The sequence below is a fragment of the Urocitellus parryii genome, chromosome 13, assembly GCF_045843805.1.
Source record: "Urocitellus parryii isolate mUroPar1 chromosome 13, mUroPar1.hap1, whole genome shotgun sequence".
NCBI classification, from domain to species: domain Eukaryota; kingdom Metazoa; phylum Chordata; class Mammalia; order Rodentia; family Sciuridae; genus Urocitellus; species Urocitellus parryii.
In genome coordinates, this window is record NC_135543.1 from 46656282 (window position 1) to 46675169 (window position 18888).

At 37.8% G+C, this 18888-nt stretch overlaps 1 protein-coding gene across 1 annotated transcript in view; it reads left to right on the forward strand.

The window, feature by feature from the left end:
• The window catches only part of Ankrd29 (ankyrin repeat domain 29), a 44010-nt gene extending 33033 nt beyond the window's left edge, over positions 1-10977 (forward strand). The window contains exons 8-10 of the mRNA XM_026388069.2: positions 652-747; positions 3109-3207; positions 9529-10977. Coding sequence (XP_026243854.1) covers positions 652-747; positions 3109-3207; positions 9529-9612 — 279 coding nt within the window. The 3' untranslated portion in view covers positions 9613-10977. The remainder of the gene's footprint in view (positions 1-651; positions 748-3108; positions 3208-9528) is intronic.
• The last annotated feature ends 7911 nt before the right edge of the window (positions 10978-18888 follow it).

The following is an 18888-nucleotide window of genomic DNA, read 5'->3' on the forward strand; positions in this document are numbered from 1 at the left end:
GTTCCAGAGCTAATCCTACAAATGACAGCAAGTGATCAATCAAAGCGTGAAGCTTTGAAAAAACCTCTTCTTGTACCAAAAGCAATGACAGAAACTGAATATTAATTATTGACTTTGTCCTTGAATTCTTTTTTTTTTAAGCAGATTTCAACCTACCCACCTGGCCCCCTGCCATCAAACACAGGCAAATGGGTACACAGAGGAGACTAGGGCAAAGTTGTATAAATTTTTAAAACAGTACATACAGTACAACAATCATCTAAATGGTTAAAAACAGTTAGATGATTTCTGCTAAGTCACCAGCAGCAAGAATGCCTCTTGAATCCATTAATACCCTAAAAATATGCTCTTGAAATTCCCCTTGTCTCTGACTCCATGTTCTAAGTGACTGGGAAATTATGAATTCCCAAATGCAGTCTTCTAAGTTAATATAATGATCACATATTGTGTCTAATATTCTTCATGCAGAATTAACTGCTTAATATGCCCCAGACTGCTCCGAGATCGAGACATTGCTGATCTGTGCTTCATTTACACACTTTGCCTATTTCTGGCAAACACACTACACTCCCAGTTCTCAACTGACATTTAGTTCTCAGCCAACCCAGACATATGTTAATAATCAACTTTTATTTTCCTGTTTCTATTCAGGACGGTACCACAGCATTGTTGAAAGCAGCCAACAAAGGGTACAATGATGTAATCGAGGAGTTGCTTAAATTCTCTCCCACTCTTGGTATTTTGAAGGTAAGACCTAAGAGAAATGATTCAATCTAGAAAGGTCACAGGTTAGAAAATAAGTTCTTATTGGGGACTGCTGTAGAATTTGGGTATAATCAGCCTGGGGAGGGCGTTCTTAAGAAGACACGCCTCCAACTTCATGGTGCTGGAGTTCCAAGGGTACTTGTAAAAATGAGAAGGTGGTAAAAGGAATAAACTGAGTCTCTAGTATTCCAGGAAAAAAAAAAGAGATAATTGTAATGAAATTGCTAAATGGAAAAGTAAACCATATTGATATCATTTGGAAGATTTGTGAAATCAAGGAAGAATGCTCTTCTCTTCATTACCCTAAGCAAAGAATCCCTGGGCTTGGTTACCTTAAATGAAATAAAATTTGCTTCAAAGATCTGAAAGCCTCAGAGAAATGTCTTTCTGGGTCTTCCACAAAACAGGGCCCAATCCTCTTCAGTAAGTTTTAATACTTTCAGATTAAAATATTTATAAACTATAGTGGATGCCAAGGGTCAACAAACTTTTTTCTATAAGGGACCAGATAGTAAATATTTCTGTCATAACTGCTCTACACTGTTGTGGTGGTGAGAACTCAGCCAGGAACAATAACAACAAATAGGGCTGACTTCCCATAAAACTTCATGTACTTATGAACACTGTATTTATGGAATTTTGTATTTTCACATTACAATATATTCTTCTTTTAATCTTTATTTAATCATTTAAAAGTGCAAAACCAGTTCTTGGCTTGCAGGGATACAAAAACAGGCAGTGGGATAGACTTGACTGGCAGACAGAAGTTTGCTGGCCACATGTATGCCTCTCCTGTCTTCTCAAATAGAGGATGCCACATCTTGGCACAGCGGCTTAGCAGTTTGGGAACTGTGCCCTCAGAGTCTGTCAATGTGCATAAAGTCTACTTGTCCTTGAAGGCTTTTGGGACACTTCCTGTCTGTCCTTTAGAGTTTTCGACTCCATTCTTGCTATCAGTTAACACAGAACTGCTGCTGTCAGTGCATGGGTCCTTCCAACACTGACCTACTTCTGATCTTACGTGAACTTGGAAGACAGAAAACTGCACTTGTTAAAATCATTTGTAAAGTAGGAATAAATCATCTTTGAAAGCGAACTTTACGAAGAAAAGGGATGGAGCTTTAGAAACATTATCCAGTCTTTCTCAAACAGCTCTTTAAAAAAAATTTTTTTTTAAATTCATAGCTGTGTTGCACATAGGTGACATTGATAGGCTGGTTAAGATATAAATTTGAGAAATATTACTAAATTAGTAAATTATAACACTTTTGAAAGCAACCATAGAAAAATGCTATTTTGCTAGATTTTTCCCCCTCTTCCACAAAACCAGCATAATTTTTAAAAATGTATTTATTTTGGTACCAGGGATTGAACCCAGAGGCGCTAAACCACTGATCCACATCCTTAGCTCCTTTTTATAGGGTCTCACTAAGTTGCTTAGGGTCTTGGTAAGTTACTGAGGCTGGCTTTGAACTCATGATCCTCCTGCCTCAGCCTCCTGAGCCACTGGGGATTATAGGCATGCACCACCATGCCAAGCTCAGCATAGTTTTTATTAGTCATTAATTACAAAACCAAGTTTGAACTTGGGTACTGTTTATATACATCTGTACCCTCTGGAACCAATGTCCTGTGGTTGCCCATGATTCTTATGTAAGTGGTTATATTCTCTTCCCCTCCCCTCCCACGTCCAGCTACATGCTACATTTAGCTGCTTCCTTATTTCAATGAACATTTTCACCAAATTTCATATAATGTTAGTAACTCATCCAGTAGACCATTCTGTGCTTAGAAATAAATGTTCTAGCTCCAGAGTCGGGGGAAGGATGCTTCAGCCCACATATTCTTCCTGTTAAATGCAGTGACTGCACGCCCACCCCTGCCCACCAGAGTGGGCAGACATAGTGACTAGCTGGGCTGACAGGTGGTCCCACTGGCCAGCCAACTGTTCCTCCGGCCCTGCTGGAAGTGGCTCACCAAATGTACAAAGACTATCTGTGTTATTCTTCAAAAAAAAAAAAAAAAAAAAGTTTGGCACAGCATTGCTGGGTATTTTTGCAGCAATTCCTAAAGTATATACAACTGCCTGAAGTTATCTGTACCGTGGGTCAGATTCCTTGTTTCATGTGCAAAAAAAAAAAAAAAAACATTGGCAATATTTGTACTTATCATAAGCTGTGTATCCGAGAACACTATACCAGGTTCTGATATGACTTTGAAAAGTACAAGGGAAGGTAAGTAAGGTTCTGACATCACAGTCTCATCACTGAGGTAATTTAGGATGAAAGCCAAGCTAAGTGCTGATATGAGCTCTTCCTGACACACACTGTCTTTTTCTTCTAGAATGGGACGTCAGCACTCCATGCGGCAGTGCTCAGTGGGAACATTAAAACAGTTGCCCTTCTCCTGGAAGCAGGGGCCGACCCAGCCCTGAGAAACAAGGTACCTATTTCTTTTAACCCCATTTGGTCCTTGTGCAAAGAGATAAGACTACATCCTCCCAAGCCAGAATAAGCATTTTTCTGGCTTCAATCCCTATTTTCATTCTTATGCACGGGTAGTGTATGCAAGGTTGCTATTAATAGTTTATTCCTGAGCAGTAATTTGGACCCAAGGAATTGTACTAAAAATCCTGTGTCATCAATGGTTTTTCTGTTAACAGTGGTGCAGGCTCCAGCAGGGATGAGAAAGGCAGGCCAAGCAGTTATTATGGTGAGGAAGTATTATTGGGTTTTTTTGTTGTTGTTGTTTTGAGTGTTTTGTTTTGTTGGTACTGGGGATTGAACTCAGGGGCACTTAACCACTGAGTCACATCCTCAGCCCTATTTTGTATTTTATTTAGAGACAGGGTCTCACTGAGTTACTTAGTTCCTCACTAAGTTACTGAGGCTGGCTTTGAACTCATGATCCTCCTGCCTCAGCCTCTTGAACAGCTGGGATTACAGGCATACACCATTACACACAGAAAGTATTATTGTTCTGTCATCAGAGATGTGCCCTAAAAATGCCAGAGTCCTGGTAGCTAACCACCATTCCCATAAGTTGGATGTCCATGTCTTAAGAATTGTTTGCACTGTTCGATGACTATGTGGGGGAAACGTTGCCTTTATATTGTTAAAGGCAGCCCATGTCACTGTTACAAAACCAACTCATATTTTTTATAGTCCTAAATCCTTTTTACAGTTAAGCCAGGGCTAGGGATGTAGTTCAGTGGTAGAGCACTTACCTAATATGCACAAGGCCCTAAATTCAATCTCTAGCACTACAAATGAAAACAAACAATAACAACAAAAATAGTTAGCATTAGGCTAAAGTTGGAAGTTGGAGAGTATACAATAACAACGGCAGGAATATCATTGTATTCCTCCTATTCAGCATCTGCCTCAGCTGTCCCATGTACAGATTCAGGGTGAGGAGACTAACCTAGCAAAGATCTAAACTCCATTTTTTAAAAAGATCTTTTTTTAATTTGTTTTACTTAGTTACACATGACAGTACAGTGATCTTGACATATCATACATTTGAATCAGATGAAATATAATTTTTCTGAGTATACAGGTTGCAGAATCACACTGGTCATGCAGTCACATATATACACACAGTAATAATAATGTCTGTTTCATTCTACTATTTTTGAAAGAGAATGCACTAATCAATAAGGAAAGGTATGAAAAGAAACTTTTACTTTACTCCATACTTACACACTCTTTGAATTTTATAAATATCTATTACTGTTTAAAATTATTTTAATAATAAAAACAAAACATGGGGTTGGAAGTGTAGTTCAATGGTAGAGCACTTGCCTGGCATGTATGAAATCCTGGGTTTGATCTTCAGGATTGCAAAAAAGTATGTGTGTGTGTGTGTGTGTGTGTGTGTGTATAATATCATGACATTTTTAAAAGAAGCCATTAATAAGTGCCTATTAAACAATATGCCAGGGGCTAGGGTTGTGGCTCAAGCGGTAGTGCACTCGCCTGGCATGCGCGGGGCGCTGGGTTCGATCCTCGGCACCACATAAAAAAAAATAAAAAATAAATAAAGATGTTGTGTCCACTGATAACTAAAAAATAAATATTAAAAATTCTCTCTCTCTCTCTTTAAAAGAAAAAAAAACAATATGCCAAAGTCAAGGGTCATTTTTTTGTTGTTGTTTTACTTACACTATAGAAGTATTTTTCTTTTCCTATTCTCAACCTTGAGTTGCTTGACGATAGCGTTTCTGCTTAACTCTTCCTGGGATACTCAGGTCTGTTCTCCAGCCGGCCTGGTGGCCAGTTGAGATCACAGTTGCCTTTCTTTAGATCTTACCTTTAGACCTTATGCATGGACTTTCAGAAGAAGTTAGTCTTTGTTGGTGAACTATCCAGGACTGAATTAAGCAAGGGGGACATATTCAATCCCTAGCCCTTAATATAGGACTTGAAACATGCAATTCCTCCCAGCATAATGCAATAATCTTCAATCATAGTGGTTTGGGGTAATGTCCAGTGGGAAAAGTGCTGAACTTTGACCTATCCTAAAACTGCTTCAGTGTATATATTAGTGCTCATGTTGGAGCCTCATACTACTGAAGCCTTTAGAGTTCTGGGAAGCCCTCACCTGTCTACCAATTACCCTAGAGAAGCCATCATCTTTAATGGCAGCTCCAGAAGCAAGGGTGAGCCTCCTAGGACTCTTGAGATAGTATTCTTGGCTTTCATTCATTCATTCAACAAATACTTATTGAACACCTAGTAGATATCATGCACTGTTAGTGCTTGTGCTAAGGATACAGTGATGAATAAGATTCACATCATCTCTGCTTTCATGGAGCACAGAGTTTAGTGGAGAATTAAAACAACTAAACAAGCAATTGCAATATAAATGATACAAGCTATAAGCAGGGAAGTAGAGAATGCTATCAAAGGCTTCCAAGTTGAAGTAACTTCAGAACTATATGGAAGCACTCTTTTGTTCCAGGGGTCCTACGACTTCAGTTCTGGGGCTTCAAGGCCCAGATGCCCAGAGAGAGGACTAACCAGTGGCCCTAATAGCCACTCCTTGCACTGTAGCCAACCCCGCCCTCGGTACAGGGGTCTTGTGTTTCCAATATCCCTAAATGAGCCCTGAGAACACATTTTCTTCCAGAAACAATGAGAAAGTAGAGCAGTTTGATGCAATAGTGTCGAATATGAATATGGGCCTCAGGTTCCTGCTCCATAATGAATAAGATGGCCATGAAGGGCTAACCTGGGTACCAGCCATCATGAAAATCCATACAACCTTGGCAACCTGGGAATTAAGTGGGGACCAATCAGAAGAGAGGAGGATGGACAATGACACATAAAACCATATCACCCAAAGTCCTTTATTTTCATATTGCTGCTGAGACACATTCTTCAAGCAAAATTTAATAATAAAGCTCATTTTTCATGGAAAAGGATGTGAACATGCAGGCAGATGATCACACAAGGCACTGAGAAGTGAGCAAACTTATAGACATACAGCTCCATAGCTCCTTCTTCCTCCTGACTGTAGTGGCTCATCTGGCCACCTCTGGCGTGCTCACCGCTGATCAATAACTGATATAATCAGTTCAGTTATTCCTGAGTATTTACTCTGGAGACTGAGTGGAAGCTTAGGTCTGTTTACCAGGAGCATTTCCCTGCAGGCCCAGGTGTTAAGCTTGTGCAATGTCTGCTCTTGCAGGAACTAAGCACATAGTAGACTTTGACCTCATGAAAGGGCCTCTGGCATAGCAGAGCAGTTTCCTTTCTGATTCAGTCCAGGGGCAACATCAAAAGTCCCATGTGGTGGGCACGAGCGCAGCTACAGAACATGCCACACAGCAGACTGCTGTGGCAAAGTCATACTTCCCCACAAGTGAGGTCCCAGCCAGCAGATAGGGAAGCAGGGGTCAGGGAACAAGATCCAGCCTAGATGATGAGGACAGCAGGTGCTTCACCTAGGATCAAGTTCCAAAAAGCAGTGGATGGTCCACGAGAAAAAATACATGAAGCAGGTAACGTCTATATGCAAGCCCTCCCTCCCACCATTCTGTGTACCTTTTTACTCTTCTATGATCTGGCCCCAAAACATGTTTTTGATTCCCTTATAACAACTGTTTTCAAAGTGTGGTCTGTGGACACAGGAAGGTCTTCAAAACCTTTTCAGAGGATCTAAAAAGTCAGCACAGTATTCTTGATAATACAAAGATGAACTGCCTTTTTCACTATATGGACATTTGTTCCAATGGTGCAAAAGCAACAGGAGGCAAGCACATTGGCGACGTGGTACACTTCAAAGCAGGGGCACTAAATGATACTGGCAAAACAGTTTGCAATCCTTTGTAAGTTATTTTACAAATTTTGTCAATTACTTTTCAAAAATATTGATCTTTAAAATGTCTTTGATGAAGCAGTGAAAAAAATGTTAATTGTATTAAACCTTAACTTTTGCTGCACATCTTTTAATATTCTGTGTGATAAAATGGATAATGCATTTTTGCAGCCCACTGGAGTACAATGATTGTTTTGAAAGAAAGTCCCTCTGTAATTGTTTGCACTGCAGAGTGAACCAGCCACTTTTTTTCATAGAACGCCATTTTTACCTGAAAAAACAACTTCTATGCATCACCACAAGTTCAACAGCCTGACAGTCCAAAAGGCTTTTCTGAAAAATCAGTCGTAATATTAATGAATGTGATTTTTTGCTGTTGCACAACGAAATGTGTCAAGATTGGGAAGATCTACGTAACTCTAAGAACTGTTTCCAAATGAGCAATGCATGATGTCACAAATAATGCATGGGTACAAGATTCACCTATCAACAAATGGACCTGTGGATTTTTTTTTTTTTTTTTTTTTTTTGGTACCAGAGACTGAACCTAGGGCACTCAACCACTGAGCCACATCCCAAACCCTTTTTATATTTTATTTTCAAACAGAATCTTGGGCTGGTGTTGTGGATCAGTGGTAGAGTCCTCGCCTAGCACATGTGAGGCCCTAGGTTAAATTCTCAGCACCATATAAAAATAAATAAATAAAATAAATGTATTGTGTCCAGCTACAATTAAAAAATAAATATTAAAAAAAAAAAACAGAATCTTGCTGAGTTGCTCAGGACCTTGCTAAGTCTCTGAGGCTGGCTTTGGATTTGTGATCCTCCTGCCTCAGTCTCCGAAGCCACTGGGATTACAGGTGTGTACTACCATGCCTGTGGATTTTAATGTAGCAGAAAATTAAAAGTTCATTGATGTGGTGTCAGGTCTCACATTGCATTTAAACTTTAAGAAACTACCTTTTGTTGAAGTTTGGTGTAGCATCCAATATAGTTCAGTAATCTGCCAAGCTGTTAAAATCTCCTCCCTTTTCCAATTCCGCATCTGTGTGAAGCTAAATTTTCTTCCTGTGCTTCAACAAAAATAACATATCACAAAACACCAATGCAGAAGTAGATATGAGAATCCAACTGTCTTTTATTAAGCTACACATTAAAGATTTATGCAAAACTATTAAACAATGCTACTCTTACTCATTTTTTTCTGTTTTGAAAATATAGTTGTTTTTTTCCAAAAATATGTTATATATTATAACCTGTAATGGATTTATTATTTTTAATACATTAGGAAGTATATTTAAATTTTTTCTCAGTTTTAATTTCTAATAAGTCAAAACCAAAATCTTGTTAGAGTGCTCAATACTTTTTAAGCATAGGCAGGGATCCTAAGACCACAAAAGCTTGAGAATCATTGTCCTATAACACCTATTGCCTGTGGAAGGAACTGTATTCCTGAGTGGAGACTGTCTCCATAGCAATAAGAAAAGAAGGGACTTCAGGTGATGGGGGATACCTGTGGTGAGTTACTGGGTCAGGTGAAGGTCGTAGTCACCATGAAGCTGTTCTTTCTTGGGTTTTGCTCTGCTCTGTGTGTTACCTAACTCTTTCTTCTCATCCACAGATACGTGTCCTAACACTGCAAGTTCTCACTTATAGATGCAAGCTGAAGAGTTGATTTCATAGCAGCAAAAAGTAGAATGGCCACTAGAGGCTAGAAAGGGTGGGGAAGGGATAATAGGGGGAATCAGATAACAGGTGCCAAAATACAGTTAGTTAAGAATAAATTCTAGTGTTCTACAGCACAGGATGGCATAGCTTTCAACAATTTATTATACATTTGATAGAGAACCAGAAAAGAGGCATTTTAAGCTTCCCAAAACAAAGAAATGATAACTGTCTAAGGAGCGGGAAATGCTAATCACCCTGATTTGATCATTACCCTCTATATGCATATTCAGATTATCACATTGTGGCCCATAAATGTGTAAAATTTAAAAATAATAAATGAATAAATAAATTGGAATGCAGAAGAAAGAAAAGATACTTGCCCTGTGTCCTAAGTCCCTATTGGACAGACCACCTCACATAATAAATAATTAAGAATAAGGTATCAACTTTAACTTGACTAGTGTTTATGAGCAGAAATAAGATGCACTGCACGTTGTGTTGGAAATGAGGACATAATGATTTCTACAACGTAGATCCTACCCTCCAGGAGATTCTTAAGGTCCTGGATGGAAAGAAAAATAACACTGAGATCAGAAAGTAACAGGTAACATTTATATGTTTAAAGGAGATTTTGATTGCTTTAATACAAAAGAGTGTCCAATGGGGATTTTTCATTAGTGAAGGAGAAAGTTGTGGGTCAGGTGCCCTCTTTAGAGTCCCTGAAATCACACCAGCTATGGGAATTCACTAATGTCCATCTCATCTTGTTTTCAGGCCAATGAACTTCCGGCAGAACTCACAAAAAATGAACGTATATTGCGCCTCCTCCGAAGTAAAGAAGGACACAGGAAGAGCTAAGTTAGTCTCGTGTTTGACAAAAAGGTAGAAACCTAAACCACATTGTCCAAAAAGAAAGTGCTTTTTGCCAGGTGTGGTGGTACATACCTGTAATCCCAGCTACTCTGGACGCTGAAGCAGGAGGATCGCAAGTTCAAGGCCAGCTTCAGCAACTTTGTGAGATCCTGTCTCAAAATAAAAATAAAAACCAGGGCTGGGGATGTAGCTCAGAAGCAGAGCTCCCCTGGGTCAAATCCCCAGTAGTTAGTTATCTTTCTCTCTCTCTTTCTCTCTCTCTCTCTCTCTCTCTCTCTCTCTCTCTCACACACACACACACACACACACACACACACACACACACACTTTTCAGTGTTGAAAATTCTTTTAAAAAAGAACATGCTTAGAATGTCCATCCTGTGGGACCCTAACAAAGAGCTGAGTCAAGAACAGAAGAGCTCAAGGTCCCTGTCCCCTCACTTATAGTGAGCTTCTTACACTGCCCTGAAACTCAGTTCCCAGGGACCTGGCATGTTCACGGATTCCACAGAAATTCATTTGCTGCTAGGCTAACTTGTGTCTCAAGAGTTAAACTCAAAGTTGGGCAGGGTTTTCAATAGTATGCAAAGAGACACAAAGTTTTGTTCCTTTTAAAAACCAAAAGATTGACCTTCAATGAATTGATGCATTTTTGCTTTTGTGTTAAATGTAGGTGTGCTAAAATACGTAGATGCATCCTATTTGACATATATGGACCTATACGCATGTCATTTCAGTGTTAAATGTTTTCTTCCACCAAAGATCATAGCCATGATAATTGAGAATCAATGACGTGCAAGCATACATTAGGGAAAGCCACTTCTGACTGCCACCATGAGCTATTTAAAGAGGGACTGTTGAACTATAGAATGGGCAACCCATATGTTTGTTGGTTAATGCTCATCTTATTCCTGACATGTAAAAATCCTTTTCACTTAGTCAACATGGTAGGTATGTTAGGATCCAAGTGGCAAATTTGAAAATCCAGAAAATTATAAACTATAAGAAATGTAGGCTTGTCTCTTTTGAGATTTTATTTTGGTTCTATTGTTGGGAGTCTATTTCCCATACAACAAATAAATAGACCTAATATGCTGTGGAATCTTGAGCTTCCAATATTACACCGCTTGATACAATGACCAAGGTCCTCAGATAAAATATGATATATGTAAGTACACGATGCTATCACTATTGTAGGAGTATAAATTATAAAAGATGGTTGTTAGTATTTGGTAAGTGTTCATCTATGCATGTTCTTGGGTTGATAGATTCCAAGAAGGAATTCTGAGTTTTATTGACTTATTCTTTTAAGGGGAATTAAAACTTACTTTGAATGCACTTTATGATCAATGGTGTCTAACTGCCTCTGTCGGTGCCTAACTGCACACACACAAAACTAAACCTTCTTTCTATAATCTCCCATAATAAATTCTAACAGTATTTCTGTTATTTAAATACATTGTTAATTTTCTTGCTCCTGTTTTGCTCTGGTTTCTAGCCAATGTTCTGTATAAAGACACATTAATATGGAGAGAAATATTGTAATCCCAGAATGAGTTTTGTTTAATCAATTTACAGTGGTGCTAAAAGCATCATCTTTAAGTCAGTAAATGATAGAATGTAATTTTTGAAAGTAGAAGATATTCTCTTACACTTCTTATGATTAATACAATAAAAATAAGCATATTTATCAATGTCACAAGCAAAGCCACAGCCTTCAGAGATACCTATTACCTGACTAGCTATACAGAAATCTTCAGCCTAATTCCAAGATGAAAGATTAGAAAGCTCTGTGTTGCCAAAACACTCAATATAAACATTTTGGTAGCAACAAAGCAGTGCCAATTTCCTTGTTGACATTATTTTATTCAGCAAAGTTATACAAACACACGTTTTCCCCTGTGGGAATTTCAAAAAGCTATATTCATTTTTAAGAAGAAAATAATGTGGCCTTAAATGCTTTATAATTTTCCCTTTAGTTAGCCCCTATACCAAAAATAGTTGCTCATCCTGATCCAAAACAGAACAACTTAATGGGTAAATGACACATTTTCCAAAGACAAAATCACAGACTTAATATTTTTAAAGTATGTTGTCATTGGTATATTCCTTAGATGTGTTAAGTGGATAATGTTCTTGAATAATATTAGGGCCTTAAAAATGAATCTAGTAGCTTTAATAATATTTAATGAAGGCCTCTTACTATCTATAGGTAGGAGGTGTCTAGCTTACAAGGAACACATTTGAACTAGAGGAAATTATTATATTATCTACAGCTGCAATGATGATTAATCACCTACCAAAAACTGAACAGAAGGTCTGTTCTTTTAAAAATTACATTTTAGTTTGCACACATGTAAATGATTCTTATTTTACATTTATCTAATTCACAATTCAATTAGCACTGCATCCTAGGACTATCAAGTCTTAGTGCAAATCATCTGCTTACTTAAAATACAGAAAATTTTCAATACATGTATTTGTTTGATGACACATTCCACATTGTCATTCAAAATAAAATTAATATACTACCCAGTTTGCCTTTGCTGATCTTTTTGCTTGTTTTCAGTCAGAAGTTATTTCTGTGATTTTTAATAGCATGGGATTTTAGAGTGAACAATTCAACTCTGTTGGTAAATGTGTTGATTTGGGGGATCCTGAATAGAACTTCAAACTTTATTCTACTAATGGGTCTATGATTTTGTTATTTTTTTCCTGTTACATATCAAATGTTTAATATATGTGTCACCATTACTATATTTTTAAACAGATTCTCTACCTAAGTGCACAAATACTCATTATTTGTAATTACTTATGTTTACATATATGCTTTCAGCAAGTCTTGAAGCAACAATTTGATTTTTGTAGGGTACACGAAAATATTTTTTAATATTTATTTTTTAATTGTAGTCGGACACAATACCTTTGTTTTATTTATTTATTTTCATGTGGTGCTGAGGGTCGAACCCAGGGCCTTGCACATGCTAGATGAGTGCTGTACCGCTGAGCCACAACCCCATCCCAACATGAAAATATTTTACCAGTGTTTAAAAGTAATAGCTAAATTCTAAACATTACTTCAGAAATTGAATGAAACTGAATTCAGAAATTTCATTGACCTTAACATTTTAACACATATTCCATTATGGTATTTTCTGGACTATGCCTATTCATTGCTATCTCTGAAAATCCAGGAGCATTTTCTTACAGAACACAAAGGCTATTGCTCAGAATTCTAGTGAAGACATTCATTGCCAGTAATCATTAATGAAATTAAATAGACACTAAAAGGAAAATAATAGCAACAAAAAAAAAACCTACACAAGAAATAATTTTTGAATTAGGTATTGAATCTTAAAACATGACTCAAAGGTATATTTTTGAAGCTGTGTTCTTGGTGTGGGAGATATATATAGATAGATAGATAGATAGATAGATAGATAGATAGATAGATAGATATGAAAGTTTTGGCAAAATGAAGGAAAATATTTAAAAAATATTTAAAAATAAATTTTGAGCAACTCTTCAGTGCATTAAGCATGAGTAGGTTTTTGACCCTGAGTTTGACTCCTAGCACTGTTAAAAAAAAAAAAAAAAGTGAGCCTGGCTCATCTTCAGATGAGAAGACTCTTTTGCCATGTGACGTCATCCACATATGCTACTCTCTGTTCTTGGCATCTTGACCCAGGACTTTCAGCCTCCAAAATTGGGAATGCAATAAGCCTCTTTTCTTTATAAAATACCCAGTCTCATGTATTCTGTTACAGGAATACATAACATACTAAGATATATGTTCTATGGGCAAAATTAGAAAAATAAATTCTACATTCTCCAGCCCAGCTGGCCTGCCTCTGCTATTTTTTCTTTTCCTTTTCTTTCTTCCCCCACCCCCCCCTGTTTGGGGGATTAACGTAGGGGCATTCTACCACTGAGCTACCTCCCCAGACTTCTTTTATTATTCATTTTGAGACAGGGTCTCACTAAGGTGCCTAGGCGGGCCTCAAACTTGCAATCCTCCTGTCTCAACCTCCCAAGTCACTGGAATTAACTCCACACCCAGGCCCCAGCCTGCCTCTTGACTCTGCTTAACCTACTGAGCACCATGGGGTAAACCAATTACACAGAGAGAGACCTTCTCCAGACTCCCTGACTATCCTCAGCCCTTCGTTAAAAATGTATGTAATTAGTGAGTCTGGAAAGTCTTATGATCTTTTCCTGGTCCCTTTACCCTTATTTTTAGCAGTACTTTAAGGCAATTTTAAAATATGAATGAGTGAGGTTATGCGTTAACAATTATAGGAAGTTATTTAAAGATTAGTTCTCATTTCCTTGTCAGCTTTATCTCTGTCAACAGAAAGAGTGACTTCCCCTGACTAGTTTTCCCCTCCCTCACTCGTATTTAACCAGGAAAATACTGTTATTGTTCCTATTTTGCTGCTGTTAAAATTTAAAAAATCATCTTAAAAAGAAAGCTTTGAGTTTAAAGGAGTCAGATTCCCTGTTTTAGAAAAGATATGACCAAAAATCACCCCAGCAAAGAAAACGGTGTGATAGAATCTTCTAGAGAAGGGAATGCTGATTTGAAACTCTGACTGCTAAACTGCAAGTTTTCCCCACCCTGATGGCATCCTGAGTGGATCCCATGACTGGGTCAACCACTGACTCAACCATCTTTACTATGGTGAATAATATTCTTACCATAAGTCTGGTCAGCAGTGCCTCATTTCTGAGTCAGTCATAACCATCGGCCCGAAGGTCATGAGTTGTAGGCATAAGCTGTTTTAAATGAAGATGAGTGTAAAAATGCAGTTTGCTTAAACAAGGAACTTTAAAGGTCTTATTGCAGAACCCAAATGATTCGAGACTACATGTTGAATGTAAGACATGTTCGAGAAAGCTCATAACAACAAGAAATGACCCGATATTTTACACCTTGGAATACTACTCAGTAATAAAAAAGGATGAGTTACTGCCACAAACAATGTGGATGAGCTTCCGACATAATGAGTGAAAGCAGTCAGATACAAAAGACTATAATTCCATTTACACGAAGTTCAAGAACAGGACACAACAATCTATAGTGATAGAAGTCAGAGTCGTAGTTATTTCTGGGTTAGAAGCTAGTGATGATATTAATTGAGAAAGGGCATGAATGAACTTTATAGAGTGCTAAACTTTCCCTTGGGTATTGGCTACGTGAATGGAATGGCCCCAATGTTCCTCTCCTCTAATATTCTTATCCTTGTATAGTCTCTTTCCTGCCTGGGATCAGGACTGGTCTGTATGCCCACCAAAATATGGCAGAGGTGATAGCACGTCACTTTTGAGGCTAGAACATGAAAGCCTGTGGCTTTGCTGTGCTGTCTCTTCAATCCCTCATTCTAGAGGAAGCCAACAGCCATGCCTAGAGGATACTCAATCAGCCTAAAAGAGGCCCACACGGAGAAGATGCCAGGTCTCCAGCCTACTGCACCTTAGAAGCAGCTCTTCCAGCCTCATCAAGGGTTCAGATGACAGAAGCCTGAGCCAACATCTTGACCACAGCTTTGTCACAGAAACCATGGGCCATCATCACTCAGAACCACTCCAATCCCTAACTTTAAATTTTTTTTAAACAATACTGAGGATTGAACCCAAGAGCACTCTACCACTGAGGTACATCTCCAGCCCTTTTTACTTTTTATTTTGAGACAGGATCTCCAAGTTGCCCAGGCTGGTCCCAAACTTGCAATCCTCCTGCCTCAGCTTCCTGAGACGCTGGGATTACACACATAGGCAACCATGCCTGGCCTGAGTATTTGTTCTTTTGACCTACTGGATTTTGAGATAATTTGTTATGCAGTAATTAATGTAAGTATATGATAAGTTGAAAAAAAAACTGTGAGGATACAGTGAGAAGTCAGACATCTACAAGCAAGAAAGAGCATTCACCAGGAATCAAATCATCTAGGACCTTGACCTTGACCTTCCTGCTTATAGAACTGTGAGAAAGACATTCATTTCTGTTGTTTACCATTTCACCACATGATTGTCACAGATTTTATGCCTATTTTTTTTTTTTTGGCAAAAAATGTGAGGTGTGACCATTGTGTGATTTTTTTTTTAAATGTGCTGGTACTACTTTAGACGGATTCATTACTAAATAGTCTTTGGTGCAAAATTAGGATGCACAGAATACTTATGAATATGCATTAAAATTGAGTAGTCCATATTCATGCACATGACTTTTTCATGACAGTTAGTGAATGTTTTTCTGGTCTGAAAAAAAAGTTAATACATCAGTGTGATTTGTGTATTGTAGTCAAAATACTACACTTGAGAAAACTTATAACAGTGTTGGGAAGTATGAATTTACAAAATTTAATCTTCTGTGTCCAAAGATTCTGCACACTGTTACTGGTTTCGTCAATTGACATGCCATCCTCAGGGTCACTCACAGAAGATTTGTTTACCATTAGAACTGCAACCTCTAAACAAAGCATTTAAATCTCAGGAAATCCAGCATGTGCATTCAGAACTCTGGGCCCCTGGCTCCCAGTGCTTGAGAAGACAAATGCTTACTACCCATACTCCCCTGGTGATTATGTTGCTACTCTGTTTACCATTTTTCCCCCTTTTTATTTGTTTTATTAGATACAGAATGTATTTTGGCATATTATACATACATGAAGTATAACTTGTTCTAATCAGAGAGAACATTCAGTCAAAAATCAGGTTTTTGGTATTGTCTTATTTTACTTAGCATGATAGTCTCCAGTTCCATTCATTTACCAGCAAATGCCATAATTTAATTCTTCTTTATGGCTAAGTAATAGTCCATTGTGTATTTATACCACATTTTCTTTATCCATTCATCTGTTGAAGGGCACCTAGGTTGGTTCCACAGCTTGGCTATTGTGAATTTAGTAGCTGTAAATATTGATGTGGCTGCTTCAATGTAGTATACTGATTTTAAGTCCTTTGGGTATAAATCAAGGAGCGGGATAACTGGGTCAAACGGTGGTTCAATTCCAAGTTTTCTAAGGAATCCCCTACTGCTTTCCATAGTGGTTGCACTGATTTGCAGTCCCACCAGCAATGTATAAGAGTATCAGTGTATAAGAGTATCTCCCCACATCCTCAACAACACTTATTGTTACTTGTTCTTGATAATTGCCATTCTGACAATTACATTTCATCTAAGTGAGATGAAATAGCAGTGTAGTTTTAATTGGCATTTCTCTAATTGCTAGAGATGTTGAACATTTTTCATATATTTGTTGTTCAATTGTATTTCTTCTTCTGTGAAGTGTCTGTTCAATTCCTTTGCCCATTTATTGGTTGAGTTCTTTGGGTTTTTTTCGGTGTTAAGTTTTTTGAGTTATTTATATATCCTGGCGATTAATGCTCTATTTGAGGTACAGGTGGTAAAGATTTTTCTCCCACTCCCTAGGCTCTCTCTTTACATTCTTGATTCTTTGCTTTGCAGTGGAGAAGCTTTTTAGTGTGATACTATCCAATTCATTGTTTCTTGAAGTTACTTCTTGTGCATTAGGAGTCTTTTTGAGGAAGTTGGTTCCTAAACCTATATGATGGGGAGTTGGGCCTACTTTGTCTTCTAGTCATCATAGAGTCTCACACCAATGACATATCAGCTGAAAGGGAAATAAGGAAAACTATCCCATTCAAAATAGCCTCAAAAAAATAAAATAAAATACTTGGGAATCAATCTCATAAAAGAAGTAAAAGACCTCTCCAATGAAAACTACAGAACACTAAAGAGAGAAATTAAAGAAGACCTCAGAAGATGGAAAGATTTCTCATGTTCTTGGATAGGCAGAATTAATATTGTCAAAATGGTCATACTACCAAAATGCTATACAGATTTAATGCAATTTCTATTAAAATTCCAATGTTGTTCTTCATAGAAATAGAAAAAATAGTCATGAAGTTCATTTGGAAAAATAAGAGGCCCAGAATAGCCAAAGCAATCCTTAGGTTAAAAAGTGATGAAGGAGGCATCACAATACCAGACTTTAAATTATACTACAGAGCTATGGTAACAAAAACAGCATGGTATTGGCACAAAAGCAGACATACAAACCAAGAGTACAGAATAGAAGACACAGAGACAAACGCACATAAATAAAGTTGTCTCATACTAGACCAAGGCACCATAGAGACCCACTGGAGAAAAGATAGCCTCTTCAACAAATAGTGCTGGGAAAACTGGAAATCCATATGTAGTAAAATGAAATTGAACTCTTATCTCTCACCCTGCACAAAACTCAACTCAAAGTGGATCAAGGACCTAGGAATTAGACCAGAGATTCTGTTTATCTTTTAAGGATGTGACAAACAAAATCATACCATGAGATGATTACTTGATGAAAAGTTATAAACTAATCTTTGAACTGAAAAAACAGGATGCAGCTATTACGCTGTGTGACAGTTACGCAGTAAAATACATTAAGCCACACAATCTATGGTATTTTGCTACAGAAGACAAGAGGAAAATGTGAGAAAAGAGTAACCAAGGTAAAGACAGTCTAGGTCTATTAATAGCAGCCTCAGATATCACCAAGTAAGATCTGTTGCATCCTGTTACCCACAAAGACCCAACTTTATCTTCATTTCCTATTATGAAATTTAGGCTTCAAGTTAAAAAGTAGTCAATCATGTAATCTGTGCAGTAGTTAGGAATTCTTGTTTTTCTTCACCAACTTGAATCACTATATACTTTGAAGTTTCCAAATCAGCTGCAGGTGGGAAAGGCTTTATTTTAGAAAAAAAAATCAAATTTGCTTTGTTGTAATAAAACTCTATTAATGTGACTCAAATCATAACTTGTCTAGAAGATAAGATATTGTCAATACTTAGCCAATGAGGCGACCCAAGAAAGACTTAAGGAAGAATATGTTTCCCAGAGGAGAGTGTGATCAACCATGTGGAATGCTACTAGTTAAGTGAGATGAGAACAAAATAATTGTTATTGGATTTGGCAACCCAAAACCAATGATGACCTTAAAAAAACAGGTATGGGGTAGAAGTTTAGCTTGGTGGAAAAATCACTTGTGTAGTATGCACAGGCTCTGGGGTTGATTCCCAGCAAAGAAGGAGGAGGAGGAGGAGGAGGAGGAGGAGGAGGAGGAGGAGGAGGAGGAGGAGGAGGAGGAGAAGGAGAAGGAGAAGAAGAAAGAGGAGGAGAAGGAGGAGGAGGAGAAGGAGGAGGAGGAGAAGGAAAAGGAAAAGAAAAGCAGGTATCCATATTCATTGTCTTAG